This window comes from Scatophagus argus, chromosome 13, assembly GCF_020382885.2.
Source record: "Scatophagus argus isolate fScaArg1 chromosome 13, fScaArg1.pri, whole genome shotgun sequence".
Classification (NCBI taxonomy): domain Eukaryota; kingdom Metazoa; phylum Chordata; class Actinopteri; family Scatophagidae; genus Scatophagus; species Scatophagus argus.
Genome location: NC_058505.1, coordinates 21,328,837 through 21,350,345, shown reverse-complemented (window position 1 = coordinate 21,350,345; position 21,509 = coordinate 21,328,837). Strand labels below are relative to the sequence as shown.

At 40.8% G+C, this 21,509-nt stretch overlaps 2 protein-coding genes and 2 long non-coding RNA genes across 10 annotated transcripts; 1 reads left to right on the top strand and 3 right to left on the bottom strand.

Annotated features, from left to right (window-relative positions):
* Positions 1-3: 3 nt before the first annotated feature.
* Positions 4-11,276, bottom strand: acot11a (acyl-CoA thioesterase 11a). Of its 5 annotated transcripts, none has more exons than XM_046408407.1 (17): positions 11,258-11,276; positions 9,206-9,403; positions 8,980-9,049; positions 8,827-8,887; positions 7,420-7,524; positions 7,010-7,145; positions 6,549-6,640; positions 6,128-6,189; positions 5,346-5,465; positions 5,073-5,211; positions 3,911-3,966; positions 3,609-3,675; positions 1,961-2,044; positions 1,732-1,865; positions 697-864; positions 491-617; positions 4-408 (listed from the first exon to the last, which is right to left on the bottom strand). In XM_046408407.1, the coding sequence occupies exons 2-17, from the start codon at positions 9,393-9,395 to the stop codon at positions 169-171; spliced, it is 1,851 nt and encodes a 616-aa protein (XP_046264363.1). In that variant the 5' UTR covers positions 9,396-9,403; positions 11,258-11,276; the 3' UTR covers positions 4-168. The 5 variants fall into 5 exon arrangements, with proteins under 5 accessions (XP_046264363.1, XP_046264361.1, XP_046264362.1 ...); XM_046408405.1 differs by lacking the exon at positions 11,258-11,276 and adding an exon at positions 10,615-10,766; XM_046408406.1 differs by lacking the exon at positions 11,258-11,276 and adding an exon at positions 10,236-10,338.
* On the top strand, positions 4,748-6,061 carry LOC124069336. Its single transcript, XR_006845046.1, has 3 exons — positions 4,748-4,943; positions 5,078-5,180; positions 5,681-6,061. It is a non-coding gene; the product is annotated as an uncharacterized LOC124069336 (long non-coding RNA).
* Positions 11,277-15,449: 4,173 nt separating the features above from the next.
* Positions 15,450-16,388, bottom strand: tmem187 (transmembrane protein 187). The gene has a single exon (XM_046409505.1). The coding sequence runs from the start codon at positions 16,261-16,263 to the stop codon at positions 15,478-15,480; it is 786 nt and encodes a 261-aa protein (XP_046265461.1). The 5' UTR covers positions 16,264-16,388; the 3' UTR covers positions 15,450-15,477.
* A 226-nt stretch (positions 16,389-16,614) lies between these two features.
* Positions 16,615-19,860, bottom strand: LOC124069565. 3 transcript variants are annotated; one of them, XR_006845065.1, is made up of 4 exons: positions 19,523-19,860; positions 18,635-18,715; positions 17,071-17,166; positions 16,615-16,950 (listed from the first exon to the last, which is right to left on the bottom strand). It is a non-coding gene; the product is annotated as an uncharacterized LOC124069565 (long non-coding RNA). The 3 variants fall into 3 exon arrangements; XR_006845066.1 differs by having other exon boundaries at positions 18,635-18,682; XR_006845064.1 differs by lacking the exon at positions 19,523-19,860 and having other exon boundaries at positions 18,635-19,118.
* Between the last annotated feature and the right edge of the window lie 1,649 nt (positions 19,861-21,509).

Here is a 21,509-nt window from a genome sequence, read left to right as displayed (position 1 = left end):
AGGTTTACTTAATTTACTGTGATTGTATTATTATTTTATGCATCATGCATCTCATACGTACTACAAAAATACTAAAAAACTTTTAATTGTACCATGATGTACAAACAGCAGCTTCACCTCACTCTACACTTTGTGATATAAACTGGCCTGAAACGTACCCCTGACTGTTTACAACTGAGTACAGTGCAGGGCCACTGACAGACTGTCAGCTTTACTGTCACAGGTGGGACTGTCTGTGGTCGTGGTCTGGTACTGGCAGGCTTGTTCCTCAGAGGCGGTCTGCAACCTGTGCATAGTCAGGTATTGTCTGCAGGAGCAGAAGGTGTGGTAGAAAGAAGAGGAGAGGCCGGCAATATCTGTGGAGATGTAGGGAAGAACCTCCGGAGACGCCTGGTTATAGTAACTGATCTGGAAAAATAAAAGTTCAAGGTTATATGTAAATATACACCAGTTTCATCAGCTAATCAGCTACAATTGGTATTTGTCTCACTAGTGACATGTTGTTTTTGGTCTCCAGTATGGTAAATCCAGCACATAGAACCTCTCCTCTGTTATATCCTTGAGTGGGAGGGTGAGTGGGAAGGGACACCGATCGCAGAGCAATGACATATGGATCTCTAGAGAAAAGAAAAACAAGAAGTTACAGTCAATCCTGCCAGTCAGACTTGTATGAAACCATCCAGTGATTCTACTGACCCACTGCCACATGGCTTTCTCTTGGAGGCCAACAAGATAAAGTCCTGGAGAATCCCTTCTCCCTGACTGGCCGACGTCGGGGAACCCACTCCACCATGACGCACTGATGGAGTCACCACACGGTACAGGAAGTCATCGTCGTCCACCAGGTGAATCAGCTCACAATTCCTGATTTAGGAAAGGACACAAAGAGATACCACTAATGAGGATGTTGATAGAAACGTAGTGGATTTGAAATATAGAAGACAAACACTGTCTACAATGTTAGAGCAACTGTTCCACATTTTGAGGAATCCATTTACTTAGAAGATACCTCAGCCAAGACGCTGAATATGTTTAAAGGACTTTTTATTCTGCTTGAAACTTGAAAGAATATATCTACAAAAATGTGACCTGTGTTTCTATTTGGCCTGAATCCTAAAGCTGCCTGCCAGAAAGAGGAAGAGTGTCCACACACACACAAGTTAAACAAATAAGGCTATTTGCGCTCAGTAAATGCAGAGTTTGTCCTGGATACAGTGTTCACCTCATTTGCACTGATTATGAACTTCAACCAACCATCTAGTTTCTCACTACGAGCTCTGAGTTACTGGGATGCTGTCCTTCATCACTTTTTAATATAGCAGATATCTTCGAATGACACATGATTTCCCAAACTAGTCAAACCAATGGTGCCATACATTTAAGACATTTAGTTTTTACATTTGGTTTACAAGACAAACACAAGAGACAATAATTAAGAGACACAATGACCAGGGACTTACTGGGTGACATTATTACTTGTCAACATTTTATTATAGCAAATGACATTCTGCTACGGACTAAAATGAGGTAGCATGTGGTGGTACGCGATCTGTGGATTTCCATTTTAACATGTGCTGCAATTGGTGTCAACCTTTTCTGCCATATAAGAACCTGAACCCTAAAATCCTGCTCTGAAGATAATCTGTCATACAATACACTCTGACCTTTATACAAGTTTGAATAGATTTTCTTTACAAAGTCTGTGCATGTGTGTGTGTGTGAAAGCATTACTGGTAATGTGTGTCCCAGCTCGTTCTGTTGTTCAGGTCAGCCAGCAGACAAAAGGCTCTGTGAGCAGGAACATCAACCTCTGCTTCCACCCTGAAACTCAACATGGACTTCTGCTCCAGGGTGTAAAGACGAACCTAGAGACAAAGAGTCACATGAAACATCCAGCGCCTCGTTGGGAAAACACATACATGAAACTAAAACTGCCTTTCAAGGAGCAGACAGCAGATACCTTGTCTTTCTCAGAGCTGAGGCGCCAGTTGTTTTTAGCAGCCAACATCTTCAGAGCTGAAACATTGTTATAGCTCAGATACACCTGAAAACACACACACACACACACACACACACACAGAACATACAGTTGCATTAGCAAACACACAGAATGTGGATGAAGCAGGGGATCTGGATACGACTCAATTACACTCCTGTATGTCTCCTCATCAGTAATGCTTAAAGATGTACTGTGAAGGAGAAACAGCACAATACAATCTGACAGGTATCTTAAGAAAATCAAACAACAACTTCATTTTTGACATCATCTTAGCGCTGAATCAATGTGTATCTTTGACGTTTCTGCCCCACTAGCACCAGCAATGCATTTTTAAAATCATGCAATTATTTTTAAGATTATTTAATCTTATTTTCATTTTCAGTCAGCCACTGACTTTCATTAATCCATCCATTTTCTATACCGCTTATCCGTCAGGGTCCCGGGGCTGGAGCCTATCCCAGCTGACTACGGGCGAGAGGCGGGATACACCCTGGACTGGTCGCCAGTCAATCGCAGGGCCAACACACAAAGACAAACAACCACACACACGCAGACTTTATGTAAATACTTGATCCACCCAACAAAATGTTTGTTTCTAGTACTGTCAAAGAGGAATGCGGTGCAGATTTTTTTACTGTAACCAAACTATAACATTGCTTAGAAAAGTGAAAAGCAATGTTCACTTAGATAACTGCCTCGCAAAATATTCCACTGTGACTGATCACAATCAGTCAAATCAAAAGTTTGTTATAAGCTTGAAATAACATTTTGCTAATTCCCAGCGCAATCGTTTCAGATTTGGATTTTCAGGGTGGTTTTGTGGATTTTGAGCTAGTCCTGGTTAAACATTGTGTCTGAGATATGTGTTGTGTGCAACCAGAAACAACTGCTCTTACCAGACACTCTAACCATATCCACCAGACTCCACTGAAGAAAATAACCCCTTTAATTTCACTGTATCATAAAGCACCCACATTTTATGACCATCTTGGCTCATCTTTCCACTGTTCAAACACGAGGTCTTGTATGGTCAAAATAAACCCTTATATGACATGTCAAAAGAGAAGAGGGAGGGCGCACATCAGAGAACCAGCAGGAAAAAACAGCATGCAGAGCCAGAATCATTTCACAAGTAAATTAAGGGATTAGTTCAACCAAACCAGAGACTGTGATTGGTTGAAAAAAAAAAAAATAAAGGCACTAATCACTTTTGTGTGAGTATCAGTGACTTGACCTCAGTTTTTGATACCCAACACTGGTGATATTGTTGACAAGTTGCTGACTAGTGGTGGAGGTCAGTAAATAAAGATGCTCAGGCAGCAAGCATTAATATAAGTTTTCAGTTGGTTAAAAAATGTTTCTGTCTTATGTGCAGTCTGGTATTCCTTCCATTGCTCTCCCCATGTGACCGTTTCGACCAATGCGGCGCCATCGGTGTGCGGATGTGTGCGAATGTTTAGATAATTCCTTCTCATGGATCGGCTTCTGCCATCAGTGTGTGAGTGTGTGTGTGAATGCAACAGTAATGCCAAAGTTCTTTGAGTGGTCAGTATCACTAGAAAAGCACTAAGTACAGTCCATTTACCAAGTAACTGAACTTTCTCTTTACCTGGTTTCTGGGGTCCCAGGGTACAGACAAGGGGACCTCAGCCTGCTTGCAGGAAATGATGTATTTCCTGAAACAACAAAAGGAGAGCATGTAGCAAGCATGTTAAACCAATGTTGCATGCATGCCTTTAGCAAGAGGGACAGAGTGCCATGTATTTCTACACAATGCAGATTGGTGTCCTGCATACTGACATTTCTTTTCCAAATAAACTGAGCATATCATACAAACTGTATCATGACTGGCACACAGCAGAGGATCTAAGAAGACAGCATGTGCTCTTCATTGGATCAGAGATAAGTTACCTGTCCAGTCTGATCTTCTTCCTGGCTATGGCTTCTTGAAACCGCCTCTCCCCTTCCTGTAGGTGAAAGACACACAGAGAGAAGGGGCTTCTTTAAACTACTCAACAAACAGCCTAGTCTGGGTTGGTTAAGTTTGTTTTTGTTTATAGTAGTCTTATCTCTGTAAACATAGCACCTTTAACCTTGCAAGTGAAAACTTCTCAGTGTGACTCATACATGCAGGAGTGGGACATTGTGATAAGAGCTGCTTCAGTGAGCACAAGGCCACTCCTTCAAAGGGTTTATGAGTGGTGAGGGTTTCCTCCAGCAGTCCTCTCACTTGTTGAGTCAAGTTAATTTGATAGCTCTGGTCTTAGTTCAGCCAGGCCTTCACACCTGTCCAATCAGAGCCCTTGAAAACTTCTGTCAGAGGTAATATGAGAGCAGCTTATCTCATGTTAGGCATACATAGATCTGTTATCAGTAGCTGTAAAAGCAGAAATATCAGTCAGTTTCTGAATGTTGTTGCAGATTAACTGCACTATTTTAAAGGATTTTTTTCACTGATTTCATAATGTCCATTGGGCAAAAGAATGTACAGTTATGCCCATATATATTCAAACAAGTATACATTTTTTGGGGATTTGGCCTCTATACCCCACCACACTGAATTTGAAATGAAACACTCAAGATGTGAGTGAAGACTTAATTTAATTCAAGGGGTTTGACAAAAGTGAATTAAACATTTAGAAATTAGAAACCACTAGAATTTACAGCCATGTCTATACATCCACCCTCATCTTTGGTGGCTCATAAATGATGGGACAAATGGGTGACAAGCAGTTTCATGGTCAGGTGTGGCCTGTTCCATCATTAGGCCATGACAATCAAGCTACTAAACCTAGACTGGCTGCTGAATAAAGTTGAGCATTTAACAAGTAAAGAAGCAAATATTTCCCTCAGGAGTTGTTGGAGACCAGAAACAGAGTCAAAAGGAGAGTGACTATTGGATTTACATTCCTCAGGTTGATACAAAGACGGCTCCAAAACAATGGTAATATTGCTTACCGGGCAAAACAAAAAAAAATCAATACAGAGTGTTTTTACAATACAGTAAATCATTAATGGCGATTTGTTATTTTTTAAATATCTTGCTGAGTTTCAATTTTGTTGGCTAACTCACCACAGGTTCGGGTCGTATTCGTGGTAATGTACATGGCTTCCTGTGGTTGTCAAGCACCTCAAAGATCATGAAAGCGGAATTTATGTGTCGGTTAGGACCCTCCTCCTGGTAGGCCTCTGCACGCACCCCCACCTCAATGCTACAGGACACACAGCAAATAATTCATTTAATATGGAGCTGTTATCATGGCCTGTTTTCTCCACATAGATCAGTAAAGTTTGATCTTATCTTATCTTTTGTAACTTTATGGCTGATTTCTGGACTGAAAGACACCTGTTTTTGAAGGCATTGTTGACTATAGCTCTAAGCAGCAGTCTGTCTCCAATCTGAGAAGGGCCTCTGAAGGTAAACATGTCGATGGTCCGCAGAGTCGGGTGAGCCTGACACAGACGACTGCACAGAGAAAGAGAGTGATAATACGACAAAAAATAAAAATAAAACCACAGAGAGAGAATATTTTTGAGAAACTGTTACATGCTTGCAGGAACGATCACATGTGTGTGTTAACACAAAAGGCAGATTTAAAAAAGCAAAGTTAGATTGCTGAAGGCCATAGGCTACGTTTGAAAGTGGGATTTTAATACATATTACTATATATATATTTACAGATTTTGGTGGGTAAATGATTCATTCTTACCAAAAGTTTTGGGACTGGTCCAACAGATCATCTCAGCTGGCTACAACAACACAACTGCTAGAGCTGCAAAGTTACATCCACTAAAAGTGTTGAGATTGTTAAAATCTTTTTTTTGTTTTGTCTCTCAATGAAAGATCTCACTCTGAAATCTCACAAGAAGTGAGTTGTTGCAGTTTCTTCATCTTCATTCAGCTGTGACTTTGAACATAAATTATTGCTGGCAGTTTCTCTCTTGGAAAACTCCAAACTCCTCTCCCACTCTGACTCATATTTCCTTCTGGAATCATTTACACACCAAAATACTGAAGACGAAGAGCCTGTATCAGGGTGTGTATATGTGTATTAGCTCTGTAAAACCTCTGTTATCCTGATGGATTCAAATAAAGCATTTAAATTGTATGTGTGTGTGAGATTGTACCTGGCAGCAATGGTAGCTACATTCACCATCCAGGCCATGATCTGTCCGCCAAATGTATTTACCTGGAATGATGATACAGTGAACATACCCTCAAAACTACACTGACACAACAGAGATGAAACAAAGAGTGCATGAATAATAAAAGCCTTTCAAAGTGTGTATTCATATGGGACATAAATATTGATGGGTTTTTATACTACATTGTTTCAGATAGGATATGTACAGTTGTTAATGGTGAGAGACAAAGAATTTCTTGATCCCATTTGAATTGTGCCACAAGTTACACATAGGATACTTGTCAATTTAAAAGTTAATAACAATCAAGAAAGTTTAAAAATCTAAAAAGTCTAAAAAGATTCATCACCCTTTCTGGGATAAATGAACGCAGAGGAAAAGACAGACAGGTATATAAGTAAATAACCTGATGGTTAGTGTGTGGGGGTAGAACCAGTTCAACACTCTCCACCTTGGTCTTCTCTGCTGCCACCGCACTGTCTACTGCCGAGCTGTCGGCTAACACACACATATACAAATTTGAAATTTAAGGGCAGATTTTTGGTGTTATTCTATTTATTATTAGTAGTATTATTAGTCAATAATCCCATAGAAAAAAACAAAACCAATAACGTGTTACAGAAGGAAACAGTACAACAGTACACTATTATTTACAATAGCAGATCAATATACATTTGGTTTTCTGGTGAGTAGTTCTGGTAGCAGGATAGTGTGCATGGGATTGAGTCAGAATGAATTACAGTATGTGTGTTCAGCATTTAAGACAAGTGCTACTTTGTTGTTTTGGTTCCTCATAGTACTGTTACACTGCTTAACAGGGAAAACTACATGTAATGTGTTTTGTAATGTAGTGTGGATCAAACCTACACTGCTGGATAGACCCATGGGAGAGCAGATCTTTGATGATGTCATCGTGTAACATCCTGACCCGCCGTCGCTCAGCAGCCAGGCTGTATTCAACCTGCTCTTTGTGAGTGTGAGGCACAACAGGCTTCAAAATCACCTGTGGGATAACGTCAGGTAATGTGGCTTAGTGTAAGAAAAACCTCTCTTGCACACACACGTGCGCACACACACACTAATATGTTTTTACATTCATTTTGCATTGTGTGCCATTGTGTGCCACTGTTTTGCCCGTCAGTCATCCTTCCAACATAAATATGCAGTCAGTATTGCAAGGAGTTGCCACCAACCACATAACACACATTTTTGAAACCTAAATGGGTCACAATCACCTCAAAGTCATTTGGTAAGCTAACAACAAAACTCTTGCTTACCTTTTCTCCTGTGTTTGTGCGCTGGGTCACAAAGGTGGCGTAGGCGTGACAAACCTTCCAGTGACGATCAGAGAACAGGTCCTCACAGCTTACCTGTATGCCCACCTGAGACAGAATATATCCACACATACATATATACGGAGAATATATGGTCAAAAGCTCACGAAGGGCTTCTCAGGCATTGATATAATAACTTTTTTGGCCCTTTGGGTGGAGCAGAAACATCACCTTCAAACTTGATATGAAGGACTTGTTAGCAAACAGTTGCTTAATACTCAGCACACTCAGCACTTAGGGAGCAACACCGTCATTCATTTGGAGTTGTGTTTGTGTACACCTGATAAATGATTAATATAAGCTCATAGTTCAATCTCTTTTTGCTCTGTTTTTGGTCTCTACCTGCTCCTGAGGGAAAGATCTGTCTTTTCAGCTGCTAAATGCTTCACTATGTTCACCAGCTCATCTCTAACTGTGTCTGTCCGTTATTTGGTGCTGAGTTGCTAGCGTTCATTGGGTTTTGGAGCCTTTTTACTGGAAAAAGCTGCCTTCTGGGCCTAAAAAAAATGGTGCAGTTCCTGCAACGAGAGTGAACCTGAATAGTAAAGTTGTTGGGTGGACAACTAAACAATCAGGCGAAACCCACTGTAAAACTTCTTAAAGCCAAGGCGAGCTGCAGATTCAGCTATTATTCTCTGTAGGTTCATCACTGTGAGTGCCCTCTTTCACATTGGCGCAGTTTACATAGTCATTAAAATACTGATAATAATCACTATTTCTCTTGGATCTGTTCTGTACATAGTTTTTGCTAACCACCAGTGGTTCATCTTGCTGCAGTGATGAACAGGTGGCCTCCAGGACCCTATGATATTACCTCTAGCTGTATGTGAAACAGACTTGAAATATTTAACCAGAAGGCACAGAAAAACACTTTTCATCCCAGTGTAAGTTACTCTTTAAAAACTTGTTTCTGAGATTTCTGCCTTCATTAGCAACATCTCTGTTGTTCTGGAAAATAAATTAGTCCATTGACAAAGCTCAGAAATATGCTTTTTTTCACATTAATACAGTGGGGAAAAAGAGAAATTAGTAATGGACTCATAACTTCATAAATCTTTCTGCCCTTGTGGTAAATAAATGCCCAGGCTACTAACAGAAAACACACAGTAGGTGAATATGTTTTAATGCAATTTCAATAAACAAGTAATTCCAAAACCAGAGCAACTTTTAATTAAATTTGATTATTTGAGTTCGAATAATAAGTGATTTTGTGTGTTATGACTTCTTTATATAAGAAACAACAGATATGATGGTATGAAAGGTATGTAACAAAGAATAAACAGGTGTGTTTATTCTTTGTTACATGTTATGTCTCATGTTATGTATGAACACAGTGCAAACATATCTGACCTCCATGCTGGTGTTGAAGGCTCTGTTGACTTTTGACTTGATGTTCACCACCTGACCCACACTAAACAGAGAGCCATACAGCAAGAATTACTAAATACTGTATATATGTACACACACATTATTCACAAGGTCTGTACACACACTTCCTGTTACCTGATGGTATGTTCAAAGTGGATGTCATCCATGGAAGCAGTGACGCAGGGACACCCAGCATGTCTCTCAGCTTCCCATATGAAACAGACATAGGTTACGTCCTGTCTGGTTAGTCATATTCTGGACACTCACAAACGAAAGAAAATGATTTCAACACACACCACATGACTAATACTTACTGAATCTTACAAAGACACACAAACACACACACTCACACACACCTCACCAGAGAGGCAGGCAGTGGAGTCTATCCATTTGAGCAGCTGTCCAACGCTCAGCTCCTGTCGATGGTTGCTGTGACAGGGCATCACTATCTGACTCATTTTCACCTCTGTTGGGTTCACACCCTCATCATCTTCTTCTTCTTCTTCTTCCTCCTCCTCCTCCTCCTCTTTCTCCAGATCTCTGGAATTCATCTTCAAAGCTGGGGGGAGAAGAGTGGTTACTTAGTTTGAAACAAAGTTCAGTATGAGGTCATTTCTGCCATCAATAAAAAGATTTCAAGTTTTTGAAATGTCATCATGTTTGAATTCATAGCTAGGACTGAGCTTCCTTTGTAAAACCCTTTCTGTTTTTCTCTTTTGAATCTATAACCAGTAAACCTGGCAATGAACATCCTAAAGCCTTCCAATGTTACCAAAAGTTTCATTTCAACAACAAAAGAACATGCGCTTAGTAAGTAACAGACTTCAAACTCTGCCGACTCTCAGTCAGTAACAGGCAGGACTGTTACCAGACTGTCTGGTGACAGGAGCAGAGAGGTTCTCTGTGTAAAGGTGGGGCTTGTTCTTACTTGTTTAAACTGATCTGTATCTGTGTCTTTTACTGGATATCAACTGTGTTGAAAATAAACATACAGTATTTATACAGAACCTACAATACAGTGTGTAAATTCTGAAATTTACAATATCCAGAGTAGCTTTTCTACATAATCGTAACTTCTTATGCCCCAATCCATGACACATTAGGTCACATTAGTTCAGTTGTTTACGTGAAGGCTGCACTCATAAAGGCAATGATGGCGACATAGTTAATTGCAACAGCTTCCTGTGCAATTAATCATGTTAAACTGAATGCTTTTTTCTCCAATAAGTCAAACATTTCTGTCACCAGACTCACAGGGAGTCTCAAAAATTCAGCGACTTCCTACATCAGCTCTTTCTACGGGAACAGCCTACTAGTCTGTTGGTCTAAATATGATATTTGACTGGCTGTAATGCTGTACAGTGGATCACAAATGCCCCAGAAACTGTTACCTCAGTCAGATCTCTTTTGTCCTTCATGAATTACACTGATTTAGTTAGACTGGTCCCCTGTCCGGTAAGCTCAACATCAGCAGTGTTTCAGCAACTTAGCTAAGTGGTGCGAATACCTGAAGTCTAAGAAGTTTATAAGTATGTAGACACTGACACATGAAAACTAACATACAGGTCTGACAGGAAAGTGCATGTACGCTGAATAAATATGATAAAGTTACAGGTTACGGACAGACTGTTAATACCACTTTCATTCTATAAACTAAAACATCTGCATGCGAACTGGCTAACAGCAGTGAAACAGATATTTATTCTTCAAAAACTATACATAACACGTAACGTTATGTACCATCTAAGGTGCTGTTACTGAGCCACTGACCTTAACTGCGTCTCGTCAGCAAACACGGAATAAAACGAAATGAATAAATGAACGGTTATCAGTTCAACTTTGACGTGTTAGCTTAGTTTAAAACGCACCCACTAACCTGACGGAAACCTGTGAAAGCATCAAGATACGCGATGATAACATCACAGCTTTCAGCAAAGGATGTTCCAGTAATACCATTCAAAATAAAAGCCTCGTTAATGGCGACAGCATATTACTCGGAGAAAGTAACTATTTCCTAAATATTTATACAGATAATAGAAATCATCAATAATTATGGTGCAAAGGTATATATTCTGTTTTTTTTATTAGCAAAGTTTAGTCTGATATATAGATACGATGAGAAACTCAGTGAAACAACTTTTTGTTTTTTTTACATTTTTTTTATACATGCTGCATTTTGACAAAAGAGAGTACAGTGCCAATGAAAATACAAAGACGAACTGGCATTTACTACAAAATGCCACAAGAACAAGGCAGAACATACAAGCTACCTTTTAAGCGACATTTTGTAACTGCGATAGATATGAAGGCGAAGCAACTGACTTCCGGTATTTTTGTGAATGTCTTTGGCTAATGACACAATGCGAGAAACGCCAAAAAAACCTAAAAGGGCTAAAAGTTTGTTTTATAATACCTTTTTTTGCAGCTTCCCCTGTGTGTGGTCGGCTGTTCTTTCTGTCTCTCTCTCTCTTTCTCTCTCTAAGGTCGGTTCAGTGTATTTAAGGCCGATGTGCCCGGTCTTGTGTACCTTTCAAGTAAAAAGATGCTGACGTGCATATTGTGTGAGCTTGCTCTGTAGAGCTTCCCGTTTTACATTTATGCAAGTGCATTTATCATGCAGTGCAATCTCATGGAAAACGATCAAAGTTAAAATATATATGGTTTTATTAAATGTGAGTGGCAGCACAGATTTTGTTGGCACCCATCCAGCAGATGGCTAATCGGGTGGGCAGTTAATAGCCGCCCAATGAAATTAAAGCCCGGGGGTCCCTTAAATCATGTTAATATGCAGCAGTATGGTGACAGAAGTGTGGTTTTTACTTTGAGAATACCGGAGTTGTTTGATGAAGCTGGAAATGTGCCTGAGCAAACTGATGTGTAGGTGGTGTAAAGAAAGACTATTCTTTAAACAGACTGACACACTTTGATGCTGCAAACAGTTTTTCACCTGATTTTCTACATGATGTATTGGAAGGAATTGTACCTGTGGAACTATGTCTCTCAGATCTGATTGCTAAGAAGTATTTCACCCTGAATGACCTTAATTGTGGAATAGCAACATTCCTATTACAATTCTGTGACAAAACTAACAAACCTCAGACAATACAAACAAACTTTGAAAAAATGGAACTATAGGAGGCAATGAACATTTCTTCCACTGTTGGCTGGCCACCATGTTCCAGAGGGTGAAAAAACGTCCCATATGATCTTTGAATTGAAAGACATTGTGGAGTTGTTCCAGCAACTAACTGACAATGGAAACTCCTACCTATAAGCCAAAATGACTGCAGGTCCAGATGGCATCAGTTCCAGGTTCCTCAAGTCCAGCACAGACCAACTCTGTGGGATTGTGGAGCATGTCTTCACCCTGAGCCTGAAGCTGGGGAGAGTTCCACAACTGTGGAAAACATCCTGCTTGGTGCCAGTGCCAAAGAAGCCACACCAAAAAGACCTCAACAGCTACAGGAGACAGACACTGGAACCGCTGGTCCTCGTCCATCTCCGCCCTCTGGTGGGACCATCCATGGACCCACTGCAGTTCACCTATCAGTCTGGCATCGGGGTGGATGACGCCGTCATCTTCCTCCTTCACAGAGCTCTCTCCCACCTAGTGAAGCCTGGAAGCACTGGGAGGATCACATTTTTCAACCTCTCCAGTGCTTTCAAAACCATCCAGCCTCTGCTTCTGAGGGACAAGCTGGAGCTCTCAGGAGTGTATCATCATCTCACACCCTGGATTATGGATTACCTCACCAACCACCCACAATATGTGAGGATTAAGGACTATGTCTCAGACACGGTGGTCTGCAGCACAGGGGCTCAACTGGGAACAGTCTTGGCTCCTTTTCTGTTCACTGCAGACTTCAGGCACAGTTCTGCACATTGTCACCTGCAGAAGTTCTCTGACGACTCTGCCATCATCAGCCTCATCACTGATGATGATGACAGGGAATACAGAGAACTGATCAAGGACTTTGTGGACTGGTGTCAGTGGAACGGCCTCCAGATCAACGCAGGGAAATCCAAGGAGCTAGTGTTGGATTTTTGCAGGGGCAGTCACACCCCCCAAAACCGGTGAACATCCAACAAAGAGAGTGTGGACTGTTATAAGTAACCAGGTGTTCACCTGAACAATAAACTGAACTGGACTCATAACACTCACGCACTTTACAAGGAAAGCCAGAGCAGACTCTACCTGCTGAAGAAACTCTTTGACACTGTTGAGGCATCAGCCTTTTTCTTTGGAGTGGTGCCCACTGGACTCCGTGGAGGAGGTGGGTGAGAGGAGGATGTTAGTCAAGCTGACATCCATCATGGACAACACCTCTCGCCCTCTGCATCAGACAGTGGAGGCTCTGAGCAGCTCCTTCAGCAGCAGACTGCTACACCCTCAGTGTAGGAAGGAGCTACAGCAGGTCAATTTCCTCCCTATCCTTACAGAACTGTGCAACACTTACCCACAATCACCACCTTCCACCACTATGCTGATATGTATATAACCTGTATAGCGGTATGCAGTGTTTATTTGTGATATAACTATTTCATTTCATTACTTTAACTACTTTAAAACTGTTAACTTATAACTCTCTTTATTTTTTAAACTGTTTTGCACACTTTTTTCACTCTATTCTGCTCTTGTGAGCTGCCATGACAAGTGAATTTCTCCACTGTGGGATCAATAAAGTTCATCTCATCTCATGTACACAGAAAGCCACAGACTGACCACATATTTGTCTTCTCACACTGATTTTGTTTATTTCTCTCCACTGACAAATCAGCTGATCCTGCTGGGCAGACTGGACCTGTCGCTGGCACCTGATTGGTTAACGACATTGTCATCAGTGATCTCCTACCTAGACTGTGGTCTGAACCCCCTTATCTACTGCCTGGCCTGCTGTGGACCAATAGGAAACCATCATCAGAGGCTGCGCTCACTCCTACAGTATCACTAAACGTGACCTGTAAACACATGAGGGGTTCCACATTTATTCATCAGAAATTTCAACATGATCACCTGGAGTTCATACTTGTGTATAATAATTTATTTCCAGTAACACAGTGGCAATATGTATGAGTATTCTGGTCATGGGTTTCATACATCCATCCATCCATCCATTTTCTATACCGCTTATCCGTCACCTTATCCGGGGGGAGCTTGAGCCTATCCCAGCTGACTACGGGCGAGAGGCGGGGTTCACCCTGGACTGGTCGCCAGTCAATCGCAGGGCCAACACACAAAGACAAACAACCACACACTCTCACACTCACACCTAGGGGCAATTTAGAGTAACCAATTAACCTAATGTGCATGTTTTTGGTATTGTGGGAGGAAGCCGGAGTACCCGGAGAAAACCCATGCAGGCACAGGGAGAACATGCAAACTCCACATAGAAGGGCCCAGACCGGGATTCGAACCTGGAACCCCCTGTGCACCACCACGCTGCTATGAGGCGACAGTGCTAACCACTGCACCACCATGCCGCCCGGGTTTCATACACTTTCTGTTAAAAAAAAATAATCAGTTGGGAGACCCTGGGACAAAATCCTATAAAATGGCACCCAACCACTGACTTAGGAGATCTCATGTGAGTGTGGAACTTTAGTAGTTGTGTACTAGAGAAGAATTTCAGTGTGTAAAATTTTTGAAGTTTGAAATACAGAGGCCATGAGTTCCAGTCCCCTCAGTTTTTTTTTTTGTTAATTAATATATTATTCAAGTGTTTCACTTCTCCACCTTCTCCACTCTGTCAGAAAAAAATTTAGTTGAAACAATAAAATCTTTTATTTATTCATTTGTTTGTCTTGATCTAAAACTTGGGAAGTTTACCCTTACAAATGCAGCCCATATGACATTCATGTGTTGCCTATTTATGAATTATTATTATTATTATTATTATTATTTTACAAATCATTTGAGAGATACATAAAAAATTGAAAGGTGCTTCACACCTGGGAAAAATGTGAAGATGTTCCATATCATCATGACGATTTAGCCTTGTGGAAGATCAAGTTTATCATTAAGTATCTGAATCAACACAAATTCATATTTACAGAAACATCGCAAAATTGACCTGAGCAGCATTTAAATGTAAAACTCACTTTTCATGAATCAGGCACTGTAGACATTTTCTTTCAGCAGACACTAATTCAGCTCCAAACTCGGAGCAGATGCAGCATCTCCAGTGGTCTTTCTAAGCAACAACAGACGTGCTGCAGATTGAACAAAATACAATATCTTTGATTACAGTAAAAGAAGCCAGAACATTTGTCAGAAGAGTTTGTGTGTATCCAAGAGGGGCTAACTTATATAACACTAAAACTGAGAGAGGAGAGATGAGTGAATGTGAATGTATATATTGTAAATGCCATCTAATAGTGAACATATGACAACCTTCACTAAAGCTTGTTCTGTGGCACAGACTCCATAGTCTGCTGGCTGCCGGTGAGGAATGTTCCGGTTATCTGAACTTGTTTTCTTTGTCACAAATCCTATGAAGATTGTTTAATCACTTTCTCATTTTTGTCTCAATATGTCCATATTCCATGTTTTGAATGAATCTGTGGTTCTGTTTTTCGTTCCTTTTTTCACAGTGAAATTAAAGCGCCTCGCACATGTTCATCCCTGACAGTTTCTCACTCCTGCTGTGCTGCTGTCTTTGCCTCAGCTCTCTGTGTCAGAGCAGTCAGGAAACAGAAGCTGAAGTGGAACTGGAGCACGTCGCACACTTTGGACCAGAAGTGTCCGGTGAGCCGCTGGAAGAGCCGGTACCGAGCGAGCCAGTGATCCAGCAGCTTTAGTACCACGAAGCCCGCACACGACAGCAGGGCCAGCAACAGATATCCTCGCGTGCGCCCGTCCCCGTGCTCTCGCTGCACGCGAACTCCCTTATACAACGCGAGAGCCACGTGACAACCCAGCGCACCTTCGAAGCCCCGTTCGTGCGCCAGCGCCAAGCTGTAGCTGAGGATAGAAACCAGTTCGAGCGCCGCCGCGTGCGACGCGCGCCAGTTTGCCGGTCTGCGTTCTATATAGCTAATCCACACCGGAACCCACGCGAAGATCGGCAAGGTGAACCACTGGTCGAGCACGGCGGGAGGCCGCCGGAGAACCGCCAAGCGCGTCCACTGCACAGGAGCATAGAAGACAGCCATGAGAGCGAACACTTCTCTCATGTACCGACTCCGTTCCGTTTCTGTCGCGTCTCTGTGCCACAACAGCCAGTACAGACCCACGCAGATATATGCCAGGTTAACTAGACAATTACATGGCATCGCCAGGAAACCAGGCAGGTCGTCAACCCTTTGCTCTGCATAATGGTCATAGGACAAGTCCACCGCAACTTCGTCGAACAGGCTGGTGTTCGCCAAGGCGACGCAGAGCACAAAGGGGACCGATAAGTGAAGCAGAGCGGACTTCATTACAGCTCTGTAGAGAACATGCCGAACTGCAGTAAAGCTCTAAACACGTGTGTTTTCTGTACGTTTTCTGACAGATTGGGACCAGAAGTCTGTTGTTATTCCGGGTTTCAAAATCACGTGGTAGAAAATGGAGGGTTTGGATTGGCAGCTTTGTTGCTCAACCTCCTCCCTTTTGACTGTTGCGTGCACACATCATATTGACTGTGTATAACACATATAACACACGGTGACCAACATCTTCAAGCTGTCTATCAATTATTTATACATTTAAACTAACCTTTGTTTTTGTTTTTTTCCTGTGAATGCACACTGGAACATTAGAAAAAAAAAACAGGGAAAAAAACTGATATACAAACGCACAGAGTTTGAGTCTTATGTTTAAACAAACCCCTGAGCAGAACACACACATACACACACTTAGAAGTAAACGTTCAGCAGGTATTTATTTGCAATAGAGCCTCATAGCTGAAGATGCACGGTTGTCCACACAGAACCCGGAGTCGTTACCTAGGAGCTCAGTAGTTGCAAGTGAATCCAGGACTGAAGGCAGGGAAGAGAGTTCAGGAAGACTTTCCAGGAACACGGAGCTACTGGACTGACAGACGAACTGGTAGGCGATTGAGCCCTGACTTAGACTCACAGAGCTGGAGTCGTGGTGGCCCAAGAAGTGCAGAGGTGAGGCCGGACCTGAGCACACACAGAGCAGAGTCAGACGGCGTACAAAGCATCTGAGCAAAAACTAACACATGGCCTAAGTCAGCATGCCAGGTAGGATACTGAACAATGTGACAGAGTGGATGAATGAACCTTAAGTAGTCTGGAAGAGGGTGAGGATGATGAGGAGAATGAGGAACAGCCATGCAGCAAACCTGGTGGGAGATCCTATCAGTAAACCCGGCTCAGCTGTGGACAAGTCACACACAGACACACACAGACCTGGGAAACAAACCAAACACAGGGGGAAAAAACAGAAAACAAAAGGAAAACAAGGGAGAAATAACCTGAAACCCTAAAAAAATGTTTCAATTCAAAGTTCAAACAAGGTTAGTTCATTTCACAAGACATCAGATTCGTTGAGGTCATTTAAAGGCAGAGGTGCTTGATGCAGGAATGTGCGTCAAACACAACACTTATCACTTGTCTTATAAAATGCATGCTGGGATCCCCTTAGCCCGGGTGGTGAGGACAGCACAGGGGATTGTGGGCTGCAGTCTACCAGATCTGGTCTAGTTTACACTGCCCGAGTCCAGAAGAAGGCAAGACGCTTTGCCACAGACCCCACCCACCCGGGCAATGAACTGTTTGTAACGCTTCCATCAGGAAAGCGGTACAGGAACATTAAAACCAGCACCAACAGACTCAGGGACAGCTTCTTCCCCAGAGCTGTTAAAGCAATAACCCCCCTACAGTGAAACACTCACATCCCACCCTCCTACAGGACTCCACACATACACCCTCCCTCGTCTAGCCAGATACACACACACACAGCATACCACAGACTGGCACTAAGTACACTTTATTTTCCTTACTTGTATTTTGTATTTTATATTTTTCTTAAGTGTGCAATTTTAATTTTCTTCTCCTATGCATAAGTGTGCTTTTAAGCCGAGAATCTGCACAAAATTTCATTATGCTTGCATAATGACAATAAAGACTCTTGATTCCTCATCACATCACATAACAGAAATCAGAAATCAGAAAAGACTTTATTGCCATGTAAGTGAAGAGGTTTCACATTACTAGGAATTTGTCTTGGTGATTGGTGCATACATAGAACGTAACAAGTGACATATAATTGAAGAATAAAATAAAAATAAAATAGAATAAGGTAACACAAAATAAAATAAGTGAAATAAATATTTTTCTGGAGGTAGTCCAAAAGTGAGGTAGTGCAGGGTGGAGTATAGTGCAAGTGGGTGAGGTAAATATATCCTGTGATGAAAACAGCACATTTTTCAGTGAAAAAGAATTTTGACAGTAAAGCTGTCGTCAAATGTGATGCGGCTTCAAACATTTCAAAGTTTATGAAGTGAAAAATGATTTTAGGCTAATTTACAAGCTTATTATTCATTCATTTCAATTCAATTTAATTTATTTAAATCGTGTCAAATGATTTTTCAAGAGATCCAACAATTTCTGCCCTCATGGGTTCATTTCAGGAAGCGCAATCCAATCCACTCACTCTGTTACCTTTGACAGAAATAAACAGACATTACAGTGAACACACAGTGCTGTTAGCTGAATGTTGCGTCAGTCAAACAAATACGCAGGTACTTTTGCAGGATGAAGTCCACAAACACAACTCAGTGATCAAACACAATCCAAAATTGAAAGAGTTTGGAATCAGGTGACGTACAGGGAACAGCTTTACCTGCTGGTGAACTTCATTTCTTCTGTCTTGGTGCTGGCCTGTTGGCAGCTTCAGAGAGCAGCAGACCTCCTAAGCCATCCACTCATCATCACAACAATTATTATGGATTGTCATTTATAATGACATTGTTAAGAAGGCCCTTTGCTTCAATTACAGTGTTTTTCAAATAAAAAAAATATATTTTAATGAGGTTGTTGAACAGTTGTAAGACTTACCATTACTGCTGGACATTCTATGACAAATGTTTAATAATATAAACATATAAGAGCCCTACAATTACTTAGCAATATCCTACACTTCTCTGTCTAAATTAGTCATGACTTATCTACATAATGAGCTTATCAATGATCTATATCCTTAACATGTCACTACTTTTTCTATATTTTTTATTTATTTATTCCTGAGGAGAAAAGGAAACAGTTCTCAGCAATCTGCCACTAAGCCACTAAGTATACTTTACCTGATGGACCAGCTAGGCCTGGGCCCTTTACACGTGAGGGTTCTCACATCGCCACACCAGTTAGACCATGCCAAACAATACCTCTGCAGGTGGAACCCAGGTGGGAATGTGCACCATTCATCAATTATTCCCTCAATAATGTTTAAATATTTCTAAAATACTTAAATCATACACACACTACTTTCGCGTTTATTTAATGCATATCATTTAGCGTTTTTAAGCTAAACTTGAAACTGAAAATGACAAGTGTTTCATGTTGTAATCGTAGGTTCAGCAACAGTTCAGTGGTTCGTGTTAGCCATGTTAAAGAGATGGTAGCTAAACGGAAAGCGCGCGGTATTTCCGGTTATCTAACAGTAACCCTGGAGTCAGTCCAATAGCCGTATGTGAGATAAGCGCGGTGTTTTAATTACAAATGGAGCGCGTACTTTTCTGCTCAGCAGCTGTGTAACCCTGCCCGTTAGCGTCATTACGGTCAGCTCGACTTAACTTTGCCTGTAAAATGTTCAAACGTATGTAAACTAATTACGGTCACCTGGTGGCCAAAGTCATGTCTTTGTCTCTCACTTCATGTGTTAATGAAAGCCTGAGACTGTGTAACGTGGAGTTGGAGGGAGGCTTAGCCACGGATGCTAGCATAGTGTCAACTTAAACTTGCAAAGCATCGGATAAAGTGAAGGGATTTCCATACGGTGCATTTATTTATAGGTAAAGAGCACATAAAACCAGGTCCCATGACATATTCTATAACACGACAAAACGGTCGTAGCTTTTTTTTTTTTTTTTTTTTTTTTTTTTTTTTTTTAATTTTATTATTGAAGTATTCAATACAAGGCAGTTATTATAATGAACATACATACAAACAACAGAACGTCAGCCAGGGGGTAGGCTACTTAAACAAATGCAGAAAATGTAGAGCACAAGTGATATGTTTTCATAGCTTTCTTATTGTTAGATTCACAGATACTTTCCATATACTGTTCTGTTTCCTTTAGAAATGCAATAAAGTAGGGGTTTGAGTGACTAACTTTGGCTTTGTGTATGTGATATTTACCCAATATAATTATTAAGTTTATGACATACAATTCCTTTTGTTTTTTACTTTTAACATCATGAACACCAAAAAGTATATTGTTCCATTGTAACAGGAAGTCTGAGTCAATCTTCAGTTTGATGTAATGCAGTACCTCCTTCCAGTAGATGGCAGTATAGTGACAGTTCCAGAACAGGTGCATCATAGTTTCAGGCTCAGATCCACAGAAAGAACAGTTCACACACACATCCTTCCCAAATCTTAGCAGATAGTGTTTGGTAGGATAGTATTTATGGATTAATTTATAAGACACTTCTCTAACTTTGTTGGTAATCAAATATTTGTAAGGAAGATTCCATATATGAACCCAGTTCAACCCGTTAACAATATTAGACCAGTACTGGACAACATATGGGGTAGTGGTAATATCAGATTGAAGCAATGATCTAATAAGACAATTTTTTTTTTTAGTTTTGATAGAGAAACACATTTGCCCCACTGATGTTAATGTGGGGTCTAAAGGAGGACAAATTGGTTTTCCAGCACCTCTTAAAAGAGTTAGGATACCAGAAGGAACGGCATCCATTACAATTGCAAAGTCTTTGGGGGTAACAGGAATACCATATGTTTGAAGGAATTCTGTATAATTTAGCAGATTTCCTTTATCGTTGAGTAGCTGGGTAACTAAAATGATGTTATTATTAAACCAGGAGTTAATAAATAAAGATTTGTTTTTATATTTGATATGTTGATTATTCCAAATAAAGCATCTATGTGGAGAGAAGTTGTGTTTATAGATTAAGGACCATGCCAACAGCATTTGCCTATGAAAGTTTGATAGAGTTAGGGGAAGTTTTTCTATTTTATAATTACATAGTAGCACATATTCAAGGCCTCCAATGGTAGAAAAGATATATTTGGGTATAAAGTTCCAAGTGGAAGTAGGATTATGTAGAAATTGCTTTATCCAGTTAATTTTAAATGTATTGTTGAGGGTGGTGAAGTCAAGAAAATTTAAACCACCAGAGTCATAAGTATTCATAACAACAGATTTTTTCACATAATGCGTCTTATTCTTCCATATAAAATTAAATAATAGCTTATCAATGGCATTGCAGATCTGCTTTTCAACAGCCAGGGGAGTAGCGGCATAAGTGAGGCGAGACAATCCTTCTGCCTTTGTTAGTAACACTCTACCTTTCAACGATAGATCTCTTTGAAGCCATTGGTTCAGTTTTTTCCTTGTCTTGTCTATAATCATATTAAAATTTTCAAAGCATCTATCTGTCTGATTTTTAACAATAGTAATTCCAAGGTAATTGAGTTTGTTTCTAATAGGTATATTATAGATCGTGGATTCCCCGCAGTCTTTGAGAGGAAAC

Coding starts and splice junctions, on each gene's coding strand:
- tmem187 (XM_046409505.1), bottom strand. CDS start 16,263: ATGAAGTCCGCTCTGCTTCACTTATCGGTCCCCTTTGTGCTCTGCGTC.
- acot11a (XM_046408407.1), bottom strand. CDS start 9,395: ATGAATTCCAGAGATCTGGAGAAAGAGGAGGAGGAGGAGGAGGAAGAA. Junction 6,190..6,548: donor CCCCACACACTAACCATCAG/GTTATTTACTTA, acceptor TCATCATTCCAG/GTAAATACATTTGGCGGACA. Junction 865..1,731: donor AGCTGGGACACACATTACCA/GTAATGCTTTCA, acceptor TTCCTAAATCAG/GAATTGTGAGCTGATTCACC.